Source organism: Microcaecilia unicolor, chromosome 8 (assembly GCF_901765095.1).
Source record: "Microcaecilia unicolor chromosome 8, aMicUni1.1, whole genome shotgun sequence".
NCBI classification, from domain to species: Eukaryota; Metazoa; Chordata; class Amphibia; order Gymnophiona; family Siphonopidae; genus Microcaecilia; species Microcaecilia unicolor.
Window position 1 is genome coordinate 226497587 of NC_044038.1, and position 24653 is coordinate 226522239.

The 24653-nt window shown below is 47.2% G+C and overlaps 1 protein-coding gene across 1 annotated transcript; it reads right to left on the minus strand.

The window, feature by feature from the left end:
* Positions 1–334: 334 nt before the first annotated feature.
* On the minus strand, positions 335–24653 carry UBE2C (ubiquitin conjugating enzyme E2 C). The gene is made up of 6 exons (XM_030213281.1): positions 24515–24653; positions 22206–22233; positions 19812–19898; positions 16784–16988; positions 884–943; positions 335–535 (listed from the first exon to the last, which is right to left on the minus strand). The coding sequence occupies exons 1-6, from the start codon at positions 24613–24615 to the stop codon at positions 477–479; spliced, it is 540 nt and encodes a 179-aa protein (XP_030069141.1). The 5' UTR covers positions 24616–24653; the 3' UTR covers positions 335–476.

Genomic DNA, 24653 nt, shown 5'->3' on the forward strand with positions numbered 1-24653 from the left:
GAATCTCAAATAGTAGCAACAGTGGAGGAGTGGCCTAGTGGGTAGGATGGTGGACTTTGGTCCTGGGGAACTGAGGAACTGAGTTTGATTCCCGGCACAGGCAGCTCCTTGTGACTCTGGGCAAGTCACTTAACCCTCCATTGCCTGCCACATTGAGCCTGCCAAGAGTGGGAAAGTGCGGGGTACAAATGTAACAAAAATAAAATACAAGAAAACAGATCATTTGCAGCGTAGAAATCCTAACACCCTGGACTGGGTTTGTGGCACTGAGTTTGCCCACCCCCCACTGAAACAGATAATTCAAGAGACAAGAACAGGCTGAAGTATTTGAAAGACAAGATCCAAAATAAAATAAGTTTATTTATACAACACAAACATTTGTAGACTAACAGTATATTACAGTATTCATTTACAGGAATAAAGACAGTAAAACAGAACTGCTGTGCAAGAGAGAGAGACCAGCTGAGCAAAGGGCTTCAGTTCTCCTTGTTTCTCACCTGCTTGGCGTACAGCTCATGGAGGTGTTTCTTGTAGGCTGGGAAAAAATAAAATATGGTAGCATTATAGGAACAGGGGTGTGCAGAGCCTAGTAAAGTTATTCTTCCCTCTCACAGTGAAATTTGCTTCAGAACTGAAAGGAGCCCAGGACCCATTTGAGAGTGAATAAATTGCCTGCAGCTCAGAGTAATGCCACAAACCTCACACTGCAAGCAACAGTCTGATCCCCACCCACAGGAGACTAACATGGCTGTCACCAGGCAAACATTTTGAAAAAATAGGACATTGATTTGAATGAATATGCAGAATACCATGGCCCTGTGGTTTCTAACAGGACTACATTCCAACCCCCACATTGCTGTGAGCAAAAGATGCACAAACTTACCAGCCTGATTGTGCCACAGTTCTGCTGCGTTTGTGTTCAAAGGGCTGTCATTATTGGGCTCTGTGAATAAAAATAGGCAAGAGCCATTTAATAAAACCAACACCTTATTTCTAACACCAGAAGTAGATGAATTTCGGGAACAATTCAAGTTAACACTGCATTTTGCAGGTGTGCATCTTTGCTCAGACATTTTGCGAGCACACCTATTAGCTTGTGTCCCAGGGGCTAAATGCAGGGCTTCCTAATTGCATTACTCTTGCCAAGTTTTATTCCTTAATGCAGTAACCAAATATGCAGATCTCTGCACAAAACTATGCACTAACATGGAGTGTGCACACAGATTTGCACTAGCAACAGCTGTGTTTCACATAACATAAGCATCACCACACAGACAGTCCAAAAGGTCCATGAAGCCCAGTATTCTGTTTCCAACAGTGGCCAATCCAGGGCACAAGTACCTGGCAAGATCCCAAAACAGTAAACAGTTTATGCAGCTTATCCTAGAAATAAGCAGTGGATTTTCCCATGTTCATCTTAATGGCTTATGGACAAGTTACTCAAACCTTTTTTAAACCCTGCTAACTGCTTTTACCACATTGAATTCCAGAGTTAATTACACATTGAGTGAAGAACTATTTCAGATTAATTTTAAATTTACTGCTAGTGCCCCCCCCCCCCAAGACGAGTACACACACAATTCACATCTACCCATTCCACTGCAGTCAGTATTTCTATCATATCTCCCCCTCAGCCACTTTAGTCATAGAGAAGTTACCCTTTTTATCACTCTACTCTTTACTTATTTTTATTCTGCTATATCTTTTGAGATGCTGTGACCAGAACTGCACAGTATTTGAGGTGCGGTCACACCATGAAGTGATACAAAGGCATTATAACATTCTTATTTTTGTTTAAATTCTATTTGCTTTCTTAGCCATAGCAGCTGTACACTGAGTTGAGGGTTTCAACATTAACAATGACACCTAGATGACTCCTAACGTGGAACCTTGCATCACGTAGCTGTATAATAGGTTGGTTCCTCTTCCTCACACGCATCAGTTTGCACTTGATCACATTAAATGCCATCTGCCATTTGGATGCCCAGTCTCGTAAAGTCCTCTTGCAGTTTTTCAATTCTCTTGTGATTCAACAACTTTGAATAACTGTCATCAGCAAATGTAATTACCTCACTAGTTATTCCCAGCTCTAGATCATTTATAAATGTTAAAAAAGCAGCGGTTCCAGCAGAACCCCACTAGCTACCCTTCTCCATTGCGAATACTGACCAATGAACCCTACTCTGTTTTCTATTTTTTAACCAGTTCTTAATCCACAATAGGACATTACTGCCTATCCCATGACTTTCTAATATTATTGGGTGGTGTTCATGAGGTACTTTGAAAATTCACCCACACACACTGCCAACCAGTTCACCTTTATCCACGTTTATTCATCCCTTCAAAGAAATGTAGTAGATTGGCAAGGCAAGATTTCCCTTGACTAAATCCATGTTGGCTTTGCCTCATTAATCCATATTTATGTATAGGCTCAGTAATTTTGTTCTATATAATAGTCTCTACCATTTTTCCTGGCACAGACATCAGGCTCGCCAGTTTATAATTTTCCAGATCACCTCCGGAACCCTTTTTAAAACCTGTCGTTACCATGGCCACCCTCCAATCTTCTGGTACCATGCTGGATTTTAAAGATCAATTAGATATTACCAATAGCTCTGCAAGTTCATTTTTCAAGTTTATCAGTAGAATCTGGCACCTAAAGTTATACAGGCAGATGTAAATTCAGATGCTAAAAATGTGTATTCGTGTCTCCTCACAGTCCAGCACTTATGCTCTTTGTAACAGCACACCTCCCACATGCTCTAAACAAAAAAAAAGTTGAAGATTTATATGCTCACAGTAAAAGAAACAAGTATTAAATTCCTCTCTAACACTGCCGCAGAAATTCCAAGCTAACCTAACGTGGTGGTAAAGCCCCCGTACTGTCTTCAGCCTTTTAATGGTCTGTGCACATAGCCCAACAGACTGTGTACAAAGCCTAGTGCAGGCGGCACATTAACATGGGTGGTAATCAGTTAACTCCTGCACAAAACCTGTTTCAGCATAGGGTCCCACAAACTGTAGATTAAAGCCAAGCTAAGTGGTACACAAAACCTAGCATGCTTTTCTGAAAATCAGTCCCTCATTCTATATATAGGACTAGTGACAAAGTATTATGGAAGGAGTTGAGCTTTAATATTCTGTGCCTTGGGGATCTCATGAATAAAAGAATGGTCCAAGCCTTAGAGATGAAAGCTTCATGGCCTATACACCTCTATGATTTAATCTGGCCCCCAGCTATTCAGTCTGAAGCCAAAATTACACTTCTAGAGTTAGAACATTACAGCAGACAAAGCAAAGACCTGAGATTGGAGAATGTGGGGTATTTACTCCACTCCTGCTTGATCCCCTGTTGACCCCCTCTCTTCCCCTCCTCTACTCCATCTTGCATATGACTTGTTGTATTGTACTCTTCCTTCAACGTTGTAAGCCACATAGAGCCTGCCTTGGTGGGATTGTGGGATATAAATGTTCAAAATAAATAAAAATAAATAAATTTAGAAACAGATGGACAGACTAAAAAAAGAATTAAGCTAACTCAACAACTTTGTATCATTCCACAAATGAAGGGTGTAAATAATTGAAACCCATCATTATATTTGCCCTCTGCTGGATTATAAATGAAATTAACTAGAAGCAGCAGTCAAGGAAAAAAAAAAACCCTACACAACAGAATTCAATTGTTTCAAGTTAAGGTGAGGGTATTGGTTGAACCTGAAGCATACAATTCGCACTCCAGAAATGCTCAGAGAACCTACTTCTGCTCACCGGGGGGGGGGGGGGGGGGGGGGGGGGAAGAACCACAAACCACAGAAGAGTGGCAATACTGGGTAGAATGAACAAAATTCAGAAAGGTCACTGCAGCGCTTCATATTAATTAAAAGTCAGCATGTAATGGGCTTAATGTTTCTAGCAAACATTTTAGGGTACCAGGAATATTGACATTTTATATTCAGAAATAAACATGAGCTTATAGGGAATAGTCTTGCTGCTGGGTGTGTTCATAGAGTATTGCTGATCTGGTATCATAATTCTCTTTCACCTCAATCAGAACTGGTGCTGGGATTCTGGCATCATGAATGAATATGCAACTAGCAGGGTATTTTCTCCCTATTTTAATAGACCCCCACCCTCCCACTGTTCCTAGTCTAGTCATTCATACAATGCTTTTGGAGTCTTATCCGGCCAGTAGCTCCCAAACCAGTCAGGTTTTCATAATGTCCATACAAATCTCATGAACATTCATTAAGGATATCCTGAAAACCCAACTGGCAGGGGAATCCCTGCCCTGGGAGACAGCAAGTTCACACTGCCTCCACAGCATCTCCGGCTGACTCAAACATATAGGCAGATGTGATGCTGGAATTGATCTGGGGATTTTCCATACGGCAGTAGTCACCAAAATGGACCATGAATAAATTAGTCTTAACCTGTTCATTTTTGAGTACATTGGACTAGTCCAAATGCATGGAGTTTGTTCCCCCACCAGCAGATGGTATCAGAACTCGTTTGCTAATATCACTATCCTGTGCTCACCTCAGCCTTTAGTATTCGCAATAAAGCAGAATTAGATAACTGTTTTACCCAAAACGGGGAGTTCCAAGGAGACAGGCAGAACCATTCCCTCAAACTTGGAAACCAACTACGGTAATCTCAAATAAGCCTCCTAGAAAGCAAATCAGAAGTGGATCTTTTTAACATGTACAGGCAAGGTTATGTTCTGTATTAGTATGATGGAACAAAAACAGGCAGATAAGGAGAAATTAGTTCTTACCTGCTAATTTTCTTTCCTTTAGTGCAACAGATCAGTCAAGACCTATGTGTTATGTTCATCTAACAGCAGATGGAGAGAGGACTTAGAACTGAAGCGTGCCATATAAGGAATGTTCCCAAGTCAGTATTACTTTAACAAAGCAGCTACAGGACAAAATGCCCAAGAAAATTTGGAAGGTCTTCTTACTCTTAAATCTTCATCAAGAGACATTGAGGAGCATAATCGAACGCCCATCTCCGAGGACGGGTACGCGAAGGGGTGGGACAGACCGTATTTTTGAAAAATATGGGCGTCCATCTTGTGTTTTGATAATAGGGTTGGTGCCGGGCAAATGCATCGGATTTGAGCTGGGCGGTATCGGTTTTCAGCGATAATGGCAACCGAAGCCACCCAACTCAAAAACAAACAACTCCAAGGCATTTGGTCTTGGGAGGGGCCAGGATTCGTAGTGCACTGGTCCCCCTCACATGCCAGGACACCAACCAGGCACCTCCCAAGTCCATAGCTCCCTTACCTTGGGTGCTGAGCCCCCCAAATCCCCCCCAAAACTCACTCCCCACAACTCTACACCATTACCATAGCACTTATGGGTGAAGGGGGGCACCTAGATGTGGATATAGTGGGTTTTGGGGCGGTTTGGAGGGCACAAGTGTAACAGGTAGGGGGTGATGGGCCTGGGTCCACCTGGCTGAAGTCCACTGCACCCACTAACAACTGCTCCAGGGACCTGCATACTGCTGTGATGGAGCTGGATGTGACATTTGAGGTTGGCATACAGGCTGGGAAAAAAGTTGTTAAAGTTCTTTTTTTTGTGGGAGGGGGTAGTCAGGGGAGGTCATCCCCGATTCCCTCCGGTGGTCATCTGGGCAGTTGGGGCACTTTTTGGGGACTTGTTTGTGAAAAAAAAAAAGTCCAAAAAAAGTGGCCCAAATTCTCGCTTCTGCCGCCCTTTTTTCCATTATTGGCCGAGCGCGCCCATCTCTCCTCAGCCGATAAACACGCCCCAGTCCCGCCTTCACCACACCTCCGTCAACTTTGTTCATTCCCGCGACAGACTCCAGTCGGAGGCGCCCAAAATCGGCTTCGATTATACCGATTTGGGCGCCCACCTCCCGATTTGGGTTGAAATAAGGGCATTTTTCTCTTTTGAAAATAAGCCCGATTGTTGTTCCTCAAACTAAGTTCCTCTTAAGGTAAAATTATGTATAATCATACCTGATAATTTTCTTTCCATTAATCATAGCTGATCAATCCATAGACTGGTGGGTTGTGTCCATCTACCAGCAGGTGGAGATAGAGAGCAAACTTTTGCCTCCCTATATGTGGTCATGTGCTGCCGGAAACTCCTCAGTATGTCGATATCAAAGCTCCATCCGCAGGACTCAGCACTTAGAGAATTACACCCACGAAGGGACACTCTGCCCAGCTCACCACCGCCGAAACGGGGGAGGGGAATTAACCCAGCTCATCCCCACACAAGTGGGGGAGGGGAATCCGTCCAGCTCATCCCCGCGGAGCGGGGGAGGGACACCACACCCGCCGATGCGGGGGGATCTGGCTTATCCTGCAACCGCAACCGCGGGAGGAGCTGACTGACCCTAACACCGCCGAAGCGGGAGGGGTACAAAGCTGCCCTACAGCCGCACGAAGCGGGAGGGAGTGCCGGCAGAATTTTAAGTCTCAATCCAGCCCCGTAAAACGGAGGGGAGAGGAATGCAGCAGCTCACTGTAACACAAACTCGTCTTAACTCTTGAAGAATCCAAGTGAAAAAACTTGAACACGAAGTCTTTCTGAAGTAACTGAAGACTAAACTTGAACCTGAAATGCAACCAGAATAAAAACAGTACAGATATCTGGGAGGGGCTATGGATTGATCAGCTATGATTAATGGAAAGAAAATTATCAGGTATGATTATACATAATTTTACCTTCCATATCATCAAGCTGATCAATCCATAGACTGGTGGGATGTACCGAAGCAGTACTCACCCAGGGCGGGACATTGAAATCCCTGACCTCAACACTGAAGCTCCAAACCGGGCCTCCGCCCGTGCAGCCACAGTCAAACGGTAATGCTTGGAGAATGTATGAGCCGAAGCCCAAGTTGCCGCCTTGCATATCTCTTCCAAGGAGACGGATCCGGCCTCTGCCATCGAGGCCGCCTGAGCTCTCGTGGAGTGAGCCTTCAGCTGGATAGGCGGCACCTTCCCCGCGGCCACATAAGCCGCTGCAATGGCTTCCTTGACCCATCTTGCCACTGTAGGCTTAGCAGCCTGCAGACCCTTACGAGGACCTGCAAACAGGACAAACAGATGATCCGATTTCCGGAAATCATTGGTCACTTCCAAGTATCTGATGATGACTCGTCTCACATCCAGATATTTAAGAGCAGAGTACTCCTCTGGGTAGTCCTCCCTACGAAAGGAAGGGAGACAGAGCTGCTGATTCACATGGAAGCGAGAAACAATCTTGGGCAGGAAGGAAGGCACTGTGCGAATAGTCACTCCTGCCTCAGTGAACTGCAGAAAAGGCTCTCGACATGAGAGCGCCTGGAGCTCGGAAACTCTTCTGGCTGAAGTGATAGCCACCAAAGACTGCTTTCAACGTCAGGTCTTTCAGAGATGCCCTCGACAAGGGTTCAAAAGGCGGCTTCTGCAATGCTCTTAGTACCAGGTTGAGATTCCACGCAGGCACCACTGAGTGCAGAGGAGGGCGCAGGTGATTAACTCCCTTGAGAAAGCGCACCACATCTGGCTGCGAAGCCAGGGAAGCACCCTTCAGGCGGCCCCTGAAGCAAGCCAGAGCCGCTACCTGGACTTTAAGGGAACTGAGCGACAGGCCTTTCTCCAGACCTTCTTGCAGGAACGCCAACACTGAAGAAATTGGAGCAGTGAAGGGAGAAAGTGAGCCTGCTTCACACCACGCTGCAAAGATACGCCAAACCCTGGCGTAAGCAGTAGAAGTAGAGCGCTTCCTCGCTCTCAGCATAGTGGCGATGACCTTGTCTGAGAAGCCCTTCTTCCTCAGACGCTGCCGCTCAATAGCCAGGCCGTAAGACCAAAGGGGGAGGAATCCTCCATCACCACGGGACCCTGATGTAACAGGCCCTGCTCCACTGTCAGCCGCAGAGGATCGTCGACTGAGAGCCTGATCAAGTCCGCATACCAGGGACGTCTGGGCCAATCCGGACCCACCAGGATTACCCTGCCGGGATGCTTTGCCACCCGGTCTAGCACCCTGCCCAACATGGGCCAGGGCGGGAACACATAGAGAAGCTCTTGTGTCGGCCACTGTTGGAGAAGAGCATCTACTCCCAGGGATCGAGGGTCCCGTCCTCTGCTGAAAAAGCGCGGCACTTGGCAATTGGCCGATGACGCCATCAGATCTAGGCTCGGCTGGCCCCAGCGCTTCGTGATGTCCAAGAACGCCTGAGCAGATAGCTGCCACTCTCCGGGCTCCAAGGTATGGCGACTGAGAAAGTCCGCCTTGACATTCATGACTCCGGCAATGTGGGCCGCTGAAAGCTGCTCCAGGTTCGCTTCCGCCCACTGGCAAAGATTCATAGCCTCCTTGGCTAGAGGGGCGCTCTTGGTACCTCCCTGGCGGTTGACATAGGCCACAGCTGTGGCATTGTCCGACAGGACCCGTACAGGCTTCAACACAAGTACCGGGATGAACTCCAAAAGCGCCAACCGAATGGCTCTGAGTTCCAGGAGGTTGATAGACCACTTTGCCTCTGCAGGAGACCAGAGCCCCTGCGCTGTCCTTCCCAAGCCCGACAACGAGGCGTCCGTCGTGACGACAATCCACTCTGGGGTCACCAGAGGCATTCCCGCAGACAACTTGTCTGTCTGCATCCACAAGCTCAGCGCCTTGCGCACTGCTGGGTCCAAGGGAAGGCGCACAGCATAATCCTCCGACATCGGAGTCCAGCGCTGCAGCAAAGAGTGTTGAAGTGGTCTCATATGAGCCCTGGCCCAGGGCACAACTTCCATCGTGGCCGTCATAGAGCCCAACAGCTGCACATAGTCCCAAGCCCGAAGGGGAGAGGCTACTAGGAACTGGTCCACCTGAGCCTGAAGTTTGACAATCCGATTGTCTGGCAGGAACACTCTGCCCACTTGGGTGTCGAATCGAACTCCCAGGTACTCCAGGGACTGAGTCGGGCGCAGCTGGCTCTTCTCCCAGTTGATGATCCATCCCAGGGAGCTCAAAAGAGCAACTACCCGGTCCACAGCTTTGCCGCACTCTGCATAAGAGGGGGCTCGGATCAACCAGTCGTCCAGATAAGGATGGACTTGTACCCCTTCCTTTCGTAGGAAGGCCGCGATGACCACCATTACTTTGGAAAAGGTCCACGGAGCAGTAGCCAACCCGAAAGGGAGGGCTCTGAACTGGAAGTGTCGTCCCAGGACTGCAAAACGCAGAAAGCGTTGATGAGGAGGCCAGATGGGAATATGCAGTTACGCTTCCTTGATGTCCAAGGATGCCAGGAACTCTCCTGCCTTCACTGCCGCTATAACAGAGCGGAGAGTCTCCATGCGAAAGTGCCGCACTTTCAAGGCCCGATTGACCCCTTTGAGGTCGAGGATAGGCCGGCCAGAACCTCCTTTCTTTGGTACCACAAAGTAAATGGAGTAACGTCCCTTGCCAAGCTGACTTTCTGGCACCGGAACGACCGCGCCCAGGCGGATCAGATTGTCCAAGGTCTGCTGCACTGCCACAGCTTTGACCGGAGACTTGCAGGGAGAGAGTACAAACCCGTCTTTTAAGGGTCGGCAGAACTCTAGTTTGTAGCCGTCTCTGATGACTTCCAGCACCCACGCGTCTGAAGTTATTGTGGTCCACTCGCCCAGAAACGAGGACAGCCGTCCTCCAATCTGCACTGGGGCGTGGACCAAGACCCCGTCATTGGGTACGAGACCCTGGGGGAGGACCGGAGGGAGCACCTCCGGGACGGCGGTCTCTGCGAAAGGAATGCTGCTTGGGGGAGAAATTCCTCTTGAAGGAAGAGGGGGCAGAGGAACCCGACTTGCCCGGGCGGTACCGACGGGCTTCCTGCAACCGTCCTCTGGAGGTACCGGGACGAGTACTAGCCCGAGCCCTGACCTCTGGTAATTTCTTGCCCTTAGACGTGCCGAGATCGGTCACGATTTTGTCCAGCTCGACCCCAAAGAGCAGCTTGCCTTTAAAAGGCAACCTAGCCAGGCGGGATTTAGAGGCGTGGTCAGCAGACCAATGTTTCAGCCAAAGCCACCGCCGCGCAGAGATTGTCTGAGCCATGCCTTTCGCTGAGGCCCTCAAGACATCATACAGCAAGTCTGCCAAATAGGCTAAGCCCGATTCCAGGGCCGGCCAATCAGCCCTCAAGGAATGATCCGAGGGGGAAGCCCGCTGCACCATAGTCAGGCACGCCCTGGCCACATAGGAGCCGCAAACTGAGGCCTGCAAACTTAAAGCAGCCGCCTCAAAGGACGACCTTAAGGCCGCCTCCAATCTTCTGTCTTGGGCGTCCTTTAGGGCCGTGCCACCTTCCACCGGCAACGCCGTTTTCTTAGTCACCGCAGTGATTAAAGAATCCACGGTAGGCCACAGATAGGCCTCACGTTCACTCACCGCCAAAGGATAGAGGCGGGACATAGCCCTAGCCACTTTAAGGCTCGCTTCTGGGACATCCCATTGAGCCGAAATTAAGGTGTGCATGGCATCATGCACGTGGAAGGTTCTAGGCGGGCGCTTCGTCCCCAGCATAATGGCAGAGCCAACAGGGGCTGAGGGAGAGACGTCCTCCGGAGAGGAAATCTTCAAAGTGTCCATGGCCTGTAACAACAGGTTGGGCAAATCCTCTGGGCTAAAAAGCCGCGCTGCAGAGGGGTCATCCACTCCATCCGAGCGGGGATCCGTCTCCTCCAAGGAATCCGCAAAGGACCGTTGGGAGACCTCAGACACGCTGCCCTCATCTACATCGGAGGAGACAAATTCCTCCAAGGCCTGGGAATCAACCCGAGGGCGTTTACCTCTGGGAACCTCAACCTCTTTACCAGACGAGGGAGCAGGGGCAGCGTTGTGCATGAGGAAGGCCTGATGCAGCAGCAAAACAAACTCGGGGGAGAAACCCCCAGACTGTGCACTTCCGCCGCCTGGGCAACAGCCCTAGACGCACTCTCAACCGGCGCTCGCAATAGCGGGGGAGAGACATGCTGCGCATCCAAAATGGCGTCCGGCGCGAAACTCCGCGAAGGAGCCGCGCGGGAAGAACGGCTCTTAACTTTAGCCGCTTCTGTGCCGTCGCCCAAATTAAGGGCGTTCATGGCATTAATGTCTCCAACCTCAAGGGCGGCCCAAGAAGAAGCCGTCCGAGCCTCGTGGCCGGCCAAGATGGCGGAGGCGAGGAGCGGGGGATGGGCGTTTATGGCGGGAAAAACCGCCACGCCGGAGGAAGGACCGGGACATTCATCGGTCACGAAACTGTCACCCAACAAGGGCGAATCAGGCTTTAAGACCCCCGCATCCCCTCTAGAAGCGCTCAAGCGACCCGGGGAGCGACCCTTTGCGCCCTCGCCCTCCGACGCCATATGCCACGAGGAGAAGAATCGGGGAACCCCCTGCCCGCTATAAAAAGGTAAAATTACCTGCTGTCCGCTCCGAGTTGTAACGACCTGGTGTCCCAGTGAGTAGCTGCAATAGACGCTTAAATAAACGTCGAAATAAACGCCTTTAAGGACGTTCAAAATTTTTTTTTTTTTTTTTTTTAACGGAGCCAGCGGGAGGGGGGAGAAAAGGAGGGACCTGGCACCACCAGGTTTGCACTTGCTCAAAAGAGCCCTCAACCCCAGGCACTCAACAAAACCTAAAAATTAGGCTTGGAGGCCTAGCCAGAGCTGCTGCTGTGTGTGACCACCACCTGCTGAGATAGAGAACATACTGGGGAGTTTCCGGCAGCACATGACCACATATAGGGAGGCAAAAGTTTGCTCTCTATCTCCACCTGCTGGTAGATGGACACAACCCACCAGTCTATGGATTGATCAGCTTGATGATATGGAAAGAAGAGTTAAATGAAGTGAACCAACAGAAAAGAAACTAGAACACCCTACACTAGAGGCTCCAAGAAGTAGAAAAACTTCTGGTAGCGAGCCTTGAACACTGCCGGGGGGGCTGCTTACCTGCTAAAGTGTATGCAGAGCTTGGTCCACGCCTCATAAATAAAACTCAATTCACATTTCTAGTGTCCAGAGAGTGGACATGCACCTTCATTGGTAAGGGGCGAGAGGAACTGGGTATTTAAGACCGAGTTCCTGATCTTTTGTCTCCATGGAAAGGAAGACTACTTCGCTTGATGATATCTAGAAAAGAAGGAAGACTGGCCTGGTCCATTACCTTTGGCATTTTGAAAACAAACGAGGCTGTAAAGACCTGAAAAAACAAATTTAGGCTCATCTTCAACTAAAATGATGAAACTTGGACTCCTCTAAGACTAACAAGTTTCTTCTTGTCTTCTTCAAAAAACTTGCTCCTAAAAGGGAGCTTTGTAAGGGTGGACTTGGAAGCTATAGCCGCTGCCCAATTTCAAAGCCACAGCAACATCTTGCAGAAACAGCTAAGGCCATCTACTTTGCCAAAGCCCTAAAATCAATCACAGAAAGCATCTTCTAAGTAAGCAAGACCTGTCTCTAATATAGGAAAATCTAATTTTTTTTTTATTTTTGTTACATTTGTACCCTGCGCTTTCCCACTCATGGCAGGCTCAATGCGGCAGACAATGGAGGGTTAAGTGACTTGCCCAGAGTCACAAGGAGCTGCCTGAAGTGGGAATCCAACTTAGTTCCCCAGGACCAAAGTCCACCACCCTAACCACTAGGCCACTCCTCCACTGTTGCTACTATTTGAGATTCTACATGGAATGTTGCTATCCCACTAGCATGCTATCCCACTAGCAACATTCCATGTAGAAGTCAGCCCTTGCAGATCACCAATGTGGCCGCGCAGCCTTCTACATAGAATGTTGCTAGTGGAATAGCAACATTCCATGTAGAATCTCCAATAGTAGCAACATTCCATGTAGAATCTCCAATAGTATCTATTTTATTTTTGTTACATTTGTACCCTGCGCTTTCCCACTCATGGCAGGCTCAATGCGGCTTACATGGGGCAATGGAGGGTTAAGTGACTTGCCCAGAGTCACAAGGAGCTGCCTGTGCCAGGAATCGATCTCAGTTCCTCAGTTCCCCAGGACCAAAGTCCACCACCCTAACCACTAGGCCACTCCTCCACAGAGTCTGAATCCATAGGAGAATCAGCCGCGCTTTGAATGAGGCAAAGACAGGTTCCGTAATATAGGAAACGAACCGTAGCTTGCAGGCATAAGGCAGCTACCTCAAAGACATCTTACAACAAAGTCTCAATCCTACCGTCCTACATCTCTTTTAAAACAGTACCACCTTGAACAGGGACAGTAGTCTTCTTAGTAACCACTGTAACTCGAGTCCACTGTGGGCAATTGGCTTCTTCATACCAAGCCCAACGGGAGCCACAGGAGAAAAGACTGAGAACTTCAAAAGGCTTCTATCAAAGCTGGATGCTTCTCTCTATGGAACAGGTGAGATAGAGAAGGATCATCTCCCTCAGCCCCTGGAATTAAGTTCCCCAGTTCCAGGAGTGCAGAAAGAGCCAGGAGTGAAAGAAGGGGATTCAGAAGAGACTCCATGTCCCACTCAGCATTAGGTTAGACCTGCTTTTTCCTCACAATTAATGTAGCCTCAGCAGAAAGTGTCTCTTGAAAGGGCTGAGCGCGCTTCATTAAATAAGAACTGCACATCAAAAGGCTAAATTAAGCAGAAAATGGGGATGTGTTGTCTTATCAGGAGAGCCAGAAAATGTATCAGGAGAGCATAGAAATTGCTGAGCTGACCAAGATTGGTTGTCAGCTATAGAAGAAGGCAGAGTTGGAGCTAGCAGTGCAGATCTGTAAACATTTAAAATGGCCACCAAACCCATGCTGTCCTTGGAGACTAGGTACTGACCCCCCCCCCCCCCCCCCCCCCCAACAACTCAACTCCAGAGGATATGTAACCTGCTCAACATGTTGGCAAAAAGTAAGTTCATCAGCTTCGGACGCTGGACCTGTTTGTTGTACTATAAGAAAAGAACGAGAGACCAGCAAGGTATACCTCTTAAGGCTAGACACTGCCTACACCCCCATCTCAACTGTGACCAGGGTAACTAGACCAGGAGCTAGCATCAACAACATTCCAAGAGCTGCAGAAGAGTACGTCTTTCACCTCCTGGAAATAGAAAATTCTGAACTGGGAACAAAACCATGGTACTTTTCTATATAGTGACCTTGCAATTCTACCAAATATGATTACAATTTATGTATGGTAGAGAATAGCAATAAAGGCATATTTGTTTCAACAAGCTTTTACTATGTCTTAACTACTCAGAAAAGACATGTTATATCTATTAAGTTCCATTATAGAGCATGCCATGAAAACGTGTGTTCTCACATCCTAGACAAAAGGAACTAAGATACTTGCATCCTTGGTACTTTACCCTAGTTCAGTGGTTCCCAAACCTGGTCCTGGAGGCACCCTAGCCAGTCAAGGTGTCAGGATATCCACAATAAATATTCATGAGAGAGATCTGCATGCAGTTGAATGATCCTGAAGGTTTTTGGTGGTTGGGGGGGGGGGGGGGGGGGGGGGGATCAATGACCTCCTTGAAACAGCCACACAGTTTTGGAGCTGCTAAACACGATGAAAATGCACAATGCCAACTTCCCTCTCAAATCTCAGGAAAATGTTGGAAAAACACCACCCATCCGAGCTCTTGGAGAAACTGAACTATTCTAGTAGCAGGCCTGTCAGTCTCTGCCTTGAATAGCAAATCATCCAAATACAGACGCACCAGATCTTTAAGGCTGCTGCCACGCACTATTATTATTGTGGGGGAAAAAAGACTGATGGTGCTGTGGCTAGGCCAAAAGGTAGTGTCCAATATTTGAAAGCAACCCGTTTCAAATCCAGAACTAAATGAAATGCCCTTTTCCTTCTTGCCTTAACCCCCCCCCCCCCCGCCCTCTTTTTTCAGGTACTGGTGGCACACACACCTCTTTAGAAGAAAATCTCAGGGAGAATACTACACAAGCATCAGTGACTGAAGAGAAAAATTAAGACATATTCGACTTTCACGTCTGCGTAATGTAATCTGAACCTGCTTCTAGTAAAACCCAACAACTGGCAGCTGGATTTCTGAACACCAAGTCCCAATATTCAGAGATCTGCAGGAGCTACGTTTCTGCCTCCCTCCACCCCACCCCCCAAAAGGGCTGCACTCAAAATCGCTACACTGTTGGCCCTTGGAGATCTTCCAGGACATCAATGCTTAGAATCCCCAAATCAGCTGCTAATGGAGTCATGACAGAGGCTTCGAGGTCTGTCCCTTTGCAGTCTGAGAAACTGACTTCTAGATCCTTAACCAGCTTCCCTTAAAAAAAAGATCAATTCCTAGCCACAATAAGCGGCCCTATTCTTAGCAGAAGCCCTGATATATGAAGTATCCTCTAGAAAGATTGACCAAGCCTCTAGCCATTCCACTTTTCTATGGTCCAGACCCAATTTCCCAGTTGCTGAACCCAATGAAGACAGGCCCTAGCCTCCTGCAAGCTATCTTATGTAGCACCAGCACCAGGCCAGATACCTTAAAAGGGCTACAAAGTGAGTTCCTGATGAAGCGATCCTGAGTACCTTCCATGGAGACACATTTTATAATATCCACATTCACCACAAAAAAACCTATGATTTTATGCAATCTGTTTTTACTGTATCTTCTGCTTAGAATGGACAGAGCTGCCCTTTCCCCTTCAGGCTGGAGTCTGAGTGTTCAACTTTGAGGTGACAAACTCCTTGATCATCTAAGATTTCAAGTGTGCCCAAGACTTGAGAAACCAAGACAGACAATGTTCCTTTGAGGCAGATAACAGAGGGAATCTTCCTTCAACCCAGGCCACCTGAAAAGGTCACCAAGTCCAGTCATGAAGCAGTTGTTCAAGATCACACTTTTCCTCCCAGTCACATTCTTCCTCCCCAATGTTGAGGTGAATTCCCCGGGGCAGGATCCTGGATCTGTGAAAGGGCTCCTGACCAGCCCCATTTCATGCAATAGCTCATTGCCTGAGTAGACCAGTCTGGGGAGACTGGACAAGCTGAAAAGTACTCCTGCAGAGAAGCCAACTGCCAAGGTGGCGGCCATCCATCTATCCAGGCGAGTACAGACATTAGTAGGGGAGACTCCCCCCCCCCCTCTATAGGAGCACATGGCACCAAAATAGCAGCTGCTCCCCACCACTGACAATGGCCAGACGTACTTCTGCTGAGGGCCACCACTGTCGTGTACTCAGCCCTTGCAGAGTCACTGCCACCTTTGCACACAGGTTGAGGATGGTAATGAACTCTTCCACCGGTGGAGGCCTGGCACAGATCTCACATGTTGCTCAGTCTGTTACATTTCCCACATTCTGTGGGCCCTTAACATTCCATTCTTTGCCTTGCACTGTATCTCCAAGGGCGAACTTGCCGTCCCCAGATTGCCAGGAATCTTACTCTGCCTGCACGAACCATCCTGCTTTCAGGCTCCTTTGCCTGCTCTTTAAGGCAGAGGAGGAGGAGGGGAATCAGGTTTATTCTGACAACTACTCACCTTTCTCCAGTTGGGACACCAACCCACAGTGGTCTCAAAGTCCCTTGTGGATTCCTATGTTCCCCTACTCATCAAATCCTTACTCTGGTCTAGCAGACCAGGTCCTAGCTATACAGAAATGCTGAGCCTACCATCTGCCGGAGACATAATACTGAAGGCTAGTCATCACCAAACAAGTTGTGTTTAACTGCTGATTTTTTTTTTTGGGGGGTGGGGGGGGGGGGGGGGTGGGGAAGAAGAAGGGATCATAAACCCCAAGAGTCAGGACATTTTTTTTTTTAATGTAGAAAAACATCCCTGCATCATCTTACCTCCAAGCAAGCTCTGTAAAGACAGCAGAATAGTCCTGACATCATACAGAGCGGACCACTTGTCTTTCAAGATATCCAGGCAGATGTTCCCTTGGCTGTCTACGTTGGGATGGAAGCAGGGCGTGACAAATCGGACTGTGGGGGCATTGTAAGGGTAACCACTGGGAAACTCCATGGCAAGTTTGTATCGAAGACCTTCATAAACCTGTAGGAGCAAACACACAACAAGAGCTGCAGACTGTACCAGTGTCCAAAACAAAAAGCACAGCAAAACCCTAAACAAATGTTTAGATGTCTGGCCTTCAAATTTATAAGTGTTGAGAGTTTGTGCTTTTTAATATTATACAATTCAAAAATGTTCAATACAAATATTAGTATGTCTACTAGAAACTGATAATCTTGTCTTTAGTGTGCTATGTTGAGACTATTTTAATTTTTCGTATTTTTATTAACGCAATATACATTCTTCCAACATCCAAATGGTACCAGGTTGTACAATACCAATAAAGGAAAGACTCAAGGCAGGTAGAATATACAGAAGAAAAGAAAAAACAATTATGTTTTTAATCCCCCCCCCCCATCATATCCCCCCCTCCACCTACCACCACAAATTCACTAACAAACCTCACTCTAAACTCTATTTCCCCCCTCCAACCCAACCTCCTCTGTATTTTAATTTTTAAAGTGGCAAGAATAAAAGCCTTTTTAACTATTAGAAGACGTATATTCTGCTTTTGTGGACTGTACTGCTTTTTATACAGAACTTTTTGTTTTCCTCTTCTGGATATCCAACTGTTACTTAACCAGTTAAGCGCAAGCTTTGCCCAAGCTGTATCCCCAGACCATCCCAGCACTAAAATTCATTGAAACTAAGACCTAGCAAAGCAACCCCAAGCATCTAGGCAACACATTTGGGCCTTTAGCCCCCTGTATGCACATCAGAGGTTACAGAGATCATCCAGGGGCTTTAATTCAAAGAGGTTTGGCAAACTGAATATGATCCCAATACAGATTATAGGACCATAACCAATGCCCCAATGATACACCTAACCATCCAGCTGTTCCATTTCATTCCAGGTATAGATCTTTAAAGTAAAACTGCTTCTCTTCCTTTCTACAGTTTATTAAGTGACAGGATAACTCCATGTATCAGACATTTCATTGCTTCCTCAGTCCTACTTCTCTAGAGACTTTTTAATGACCCATTATTTTTTTTTTCATTTTTTTTTAATGAAATAAGCTATTGCCTCTTCTGGTTTAGAAGATCCACCATTCTGTTATTCAAGCTATGTACTTTCCATCAATTGGTTCAACACCTGCATGGACCTCTGATGAGCAGAACAGCAGCTCCCCCTATCAGCAAACTTCAGCCCAGTCAAAACTCAAAAATGTAATAATTAAAAGCCCTGCTTTATCAAACACTTCAGGTATGTTGTGTTTTTTTTAGTCAATAGCTGCGTACCTTTGAACATGGGTGTTTGTTGCATTTGTATCCCACATTTTCCCAATTTGCAGGCTCAATGTGGCCTACATAGTAACATAGTAGATGATGGCAGAAAAAGACCTGCACGGTCCATCCAGTCTGCCCAACAAGATAACTCATATGTGCTACTTTTTGTGTATACCTTACCTTGATTTGTACCTGTCATTTTCAGGGCACAGACCGTATAAGTCTGCCCAGCACTATCCCCGCCTCCCAACCACCAGCCCCGCCTCCCACCACCGGCACAGACTGTATAGGTATGGAAAGCACTATCCCCGCTTGCCAACCACCAGCTCTGGCACAGACCATATAAGTCTGCCCAGCACTATCCCCGCCTCCCAACCACCAGCCCCGCCTCCCACCACTGGCTCTGGCACAGACCAAATAAGTCTGCCCAGCACTAGCCCCACCTCCCAAACCACCAGCTCTGGCACAGACCATATAAGTCTGCCCAGCACTATCCCCGTCTCCCAACCATCAGCTCTGGCACAGACCATATAAGTCTGCCCAGCACTATCCCCGTCTCCCAACCATCAGCTCTGGCACAGACCATATAAGTCTGCCCAGCACTATCCCCGCCTCGCCTCCCACCACCAGCTCTGGCACAGACCGCATAAGTCTGCCCAGCACTATCCCCGCCTCCCACCACCAGCTCTGGCACAGACCATATAAGTCTGCCCAGCACTAGCCCCGTCTCCCAAACCACCAGCTCTGGCACAGACCATATAAGTCTGCCCAGCACTATTCCCGCCTCCCAACCACCAGCCCCGCCTCCCAACCACCAGCTCTGGCACAGACCATATAAGTCTGCCCAGCACTATCCCCGTCTCCCAACCATCAGCTCTGGCACAGACCATATAAGTCTGCCCAGCACTATCCCCGCCTCGCCTCCCACCACCAGCTCTGGCACAGACCATATAAGTCTGCCCAGCACTATCCCCGTCTCCCAACCATCAGCTCTGGCACAGACCATATAAGTCTGCCCAGCACTATCCCCGCCTCGCCTCCCACCACCAGCTCTGGCACAGACCGCATAAGTCTGCCCAGCACTATCCCCGCCTCCCAACCACCAGCCCCGCCTTCCACCACCGGCTCTGGCAGAGACCATATAAGTCTGCCCAACTAGTACCGTAAAGGCGTTTGCCAACTCTGGTAGAGAAGCAAATACAAAGTGATATTATAGTTGAATAAAGTTCATATGTAAGACACATTGGGAATCGTAGAGAAGAAGAGTTCTAGTGTTCATTACGAGCTTTAGTTACATTGTGTTGCAGGGTTCAGACACTTAAGTTGGGTTGGTAGGGTATGCCTTTTTGAACAGGTTGGCCTTTAGTAATTTCCGGAAGTTGAGATGGTCGTACGTTGTTTTCACAGCTTTTGGTAGTGCATTCCACAGTTGTGTGCTTATGTAGGAGAAGCCGGATGCATAAGTTGATTTGAATGGACGGATCGAAAAGACACACGCGCGGTATGACAAGGAAGGGTAAAAGCATTCATCTTAAGAGCCAATTGCAGATCAATCAAGCACTTCAAATGGTTACTTACTGTGCCAACAGCACCATCAATGGTCCCAATCCATTTGAACAGGTTATCCGATTCTGGAAAGGCGGAAATTCCTTTGTCACCCGACATCTAGAAGGGAGGAAAAACTCTTATTAAATAATGTTTTATATTTAAGAGACTTTACGGTGCAAAACTGAACTATGCAAACAGGATGTGAAGAGCTACCATGTACAGAAATATTCCCAAACAACCTGTAAGTCACTGAGCTGGTATTGCTAAATCAAGTCAACTTTAAATAAAATTCCTTCAAGTAACAGCAAAAACACTGGTATGTAGGCTGAGGCACATAACTCTTCATCTATGTTTTCAGATTAGATCAGTGGCTCTCAACCTTTTTTTGTTGTGACACACTGGACACTAAGGGATCATTTCATCAAAGGTGCACTAATTAGATTTAGCAAGCACTAATGATTAGCGCATGCTAAATGGGTTAGTACACCTTATAAGGACTCCTAAAATTCACAGCTGAATTAAAAAAATATATTTTATTGTTAAAAATGATGCAATGGAAATATAAACTATTCTTAAACAGAGTTTACTTTAATTTCAACAGTTTTGATCCTTATTAAATGAGAAATTTGGGACTGAGTTGTAGGCAGTTTTTCCATATGGGATTGTATAGTAAGCAAATTTAAAACCACCTTATTGTCAAGACAAGAAACTTTTACCCATTCTTTAGTCTTTATAGCCTTGTCTTATATGAAAAAAATTCTGGTGTCACCTCAGGAACAACAACATAAAAATCCCTCTACTACCAGATACTGTGAAGTAACAAAACCCTGAAAATATTCAGAAATTAGGTAGCAAACAGAACACAAACAGCAGACCTACAGCATTTCTACTAGGGACTGATGGTAACAGGGCAGGGGCGTAGCCAGACAACAGATTTTGAGGGGGCCTAGGCAAGAATTGGATGGGCACCAAGTGTTCTCTCCCCCCCCCCCCCCCCCCAAAAAAAAATCTCAGCTGATGAGAAAACGCTTCTTTCCACCTTGGCAGTCTGCAGCAGGCATACGCTGAAAACTGAGCATGCACAGGTGCCGGTATTGTGGAGAGTAGCGTATTTTGTTACCATCAGGGGGAAGTCTTCAGTTGGTGGAGCTTGAGATCCCCACCAGCTACTGCTAAACGTCTGCTACTGTTGGGTGGGCCTGAGCCCTGAGTGGGTGCACCCCGGCCCACGCTACTGTAACAGGGTAGTAAAGCAGCAAAAACCAGTTATGATTTCAAGAGACATACTGGTTGAGAACCACCAAGGACCCAATGATCAGAAGCCCCATGCTGTTCCAAACAGCGGTCTAAAATTAGCACCGGAACAACGTGGAGCAATAACACCCTTATGATCAGAAATCGCAGCATGCAAATTTAGGCACGCTATTAGCTCTGATAAGGTAAAAGTGTGGGATGATTGTGCCCGAGCGCTCCCGCACTTGTTTGACAGGTCCAGGCTGTGAAAAGCCTGGACCTGTCAATCAAAGGAGATTGAAATCCTTCCCCCCCCCCCCCCCCCCCACCCAAAATCAATGAGGCTCTGGCGGGCCTAATGTCCCACCCCAGACAGTAACATGGGGGTTGGGGGTCCAGTGGACCTCCAACCCCCCCCCCCCCGGACTCCCTTCATCGAGGGGTTTGGATTTGCAGTCCACTGTGTTAGCAGGGATTTTATTTGGGCGGAGGTTGGGGGCTGGAGGTACACCGCAGCGGTTCTCCAGCCCCCTGTGCTCTTGTGTCGATGGCTTTGGGGAAAGGGGCCTTGGGGGCACTAGGCCAGCAGGGCCTCATCAATTGTGGGGGAAGGGGGGGGGGGGGGGGGGGGAGACCAGAGGGAGCCTTAACCCTAACACCAGATCTGAGCTAGTGTAGGGTTAAGGCGCTATTTCACCTTTATGATCTGAGCGCTGTTCTCTGATCATAGGGGTAGAATACTGCGGAGCTCACTTAAATCTAATTTAAATGAGATCTGCGCTATTGCCCGGTGCAGGCGCCGTTTGTAGTGCCAGATTCCTCTGATTATACGTGAGCAGGTATATGTGCCTGCATTTACAATTAGATAATTGTTTCGAGTAAACTTATGACATGTTTGTAGACCAGAAGCTCTGAAAACACCAAATTTGCTCAAAATTACCACTACATTCTGACATTTTACATGCACAGGAACCATCCTGGGAATGAGCAACAAGGATGTTCCTCAGCATTTTGACATCTAAATTGACTAATGTCTGACACATGATGATGTCAAGCTCTACAGACCTTCAGTCTGACCCAGAAGAGCACTCTGGGCTCTCTTAAGAGCAACTATAGAAAACGGACAAAAAACAAACAAAAAAAAAAAAACTGCTGACATTTGATTCAATGGCTAATAAAATATATACTCACCATAAGAGACATCAGCTCCTGGTGTAACCTGCAAGAGAAATAAAGAACTAGAAACCCATATACAGAGAAAGTAAGCTGTCAGGTGCTATACCCTTCCACAAGGTACCTCAATATACAGTCCAGAGCTCTATTACTTTAGTAATGCCTTTTACAATTCTGAAGATTTATTAGTGTTGGCTGCTGGTACAGATAAAAAGAATTCAAGACAGCCTCTACCTCAAATGATTACAACTTTTGACTTTACATTGCCGCCAGAAAAAGAGAGAAACGGCAATTCACTGAACAATTTATTTATTTTTTAAATGATAATAGACTCCCACCTGCAGATCTAAAGCCCTCACTGCAGGTATTTTTTTCTCTTACATTTGTACCCCGCGCTTTCCCACTCATGGCAGGCTCAATGCGGCTTACATGGGGCAATGGAGGGTTAAGTGACTTGCCCAGAGTCACGAGGAGCTGCCTGTGCCTGAAGTGGGAATCAAACTCAGTTCCTCGGGTCCAAAGTCCACCACCCTAACCACTAGGCCACTCCTCCACTGTTGCTACTATTTGAGATTCTACATGGAATGTTGCTATTCCACTAGCAACATTCCATGTAGAAGTCAGCCCTTGCAGATCACCAATGTGGCCGCGCAGGCTTCTGCTTCTGCGAGTCTGACGTCCTGCACGTATGTGCAGGACGTCAGACTCACAGAAACAGAAGCCTGCGCAGCCTTCTACATGGAATGTTGCTAGTGGAATAGCAACATTCCATGTAGAATCTCCAATAGTATCTATTTTATTTTTGTTACATTTGTACCCCGCCCTTTCCCACTCATGGCAGGCTTAATGCGGCTTACATGGGGCAATGGAGGGTTAAGTGACTTGCCCAGAGTCACAAGGAGCTGCCTGTACCTGAAGTGGGAATCGAACTCAGTTCCTCAGGACCAAAGTCCTCCACCCTAACCACTAGGCCACTCCTCCACTATTGCTACTATTTGAGATTCTACATGGAATGTTGCTATTCCACTAGCAACATTCCATGTAGAAGTCGGCCCTTGCAGATCACCCATGTGGCCGCGCAGGCTTCTACATGGAATGTTGCTAGTGGAATAGCAACATTCCATGTAGAATCTCCAATAGTAGCAACATTCCATGTAGAATCTCCAATAGTATCTATTTTATTTTTGTTACATTTGTACCCCGCCCTTTCCCCACTCATGGCAGGCTCAATGAGGCTTACATGGGGCAATGGAGGATTAAGTGACTTGCCCAGAGTCACAAGGAGCTGCCTGTGCCTGAAGTGGGAATCGAACTCAGTTCCCCAGGACCAAAGTCCACAACATTCTTTACTAACATCACAATAAAGTAGTTATGATCTACACAAGTAATCTTTAGGGCAGTTATCCCAAAATCTACTTCTCTAAGGCCACAAAATTATATACTGTAGTTTTTTTCTACCAGGTACTTGTGACTTGGCTTTGGCCACTGTTTGGAAAACAGGATACTGGGCTAGATGGGCCATTGGTCTGACCCAGTATGGCTACTCTTATGTTCATCTTTCCTATTTATAGTTCCTTACAGTTTTTCTGTAATTTTTTGCTAACGTGTAAACTGCTTTGATCTATTAGCTAGCAAACCCCAAATAAACTAACAGAGTTGTCAGAATTTTCACAACAAATAAGCACAAAGCCTTCTACATATACTACCTCAAACACATACAAATAGATTTTAAAAACGTTCATTATACGTGTGGGTGTGTGTGTGTGGGTGGGGGGGGTTCAGTCTTAGGCCAAGGCTTGGAAGACCCCCACCTGGTCTTATATCCAATTCCATAATTACAGCTAACTTTAGCACTGAATCAGCAGGCAGCCTTCGGCCTAATTAGTCTGTCCACTAACTTACCTTAGTCTAGCGTTCTGGCACACTTCGGCCTAACTATATTTATTACATTTGTATCCCACATTATCCCACCCATTTGCAGGCTCAATGTGGCTTACAGAGTTTGGTTATCACATAGTTGTTCCATGTTATTAGATACAATTAGTAATGTACAAAGATTGGTGAGGGAAAAGAGAAGGAAGGTGTCTGTCCACTAGTTTACCTTAGTCTAGCGTTCTGGCACCCTTCGGCCTAACTAGCCTGTCCACTAACTTACCTTAATCTATCGTTCTTCTTCTCTCCTCCACCTCCGTCAGCCTCTGCGCTGAAGGTGAGCTGTACAAGTCCTCTAAAAGACCATTCCCTCATTTAATTTTTGCATTTTATGATACAAAAAAAAAAGTTACATACATAGTCTCAGCCTCCACCCCGCCAAGCCTTCCCCTCACCTCTTGCTCACCGAACCTTTAGCAGCGTTACTCCCCGATTCTGCTCCTTTCCGCACCGCTACAGACTCAGCGACCACCGGGTCCATGTTCTGAGACGCCATCAGGCCCAAACGGTTAACCACTGAATCACTCGCTCCCC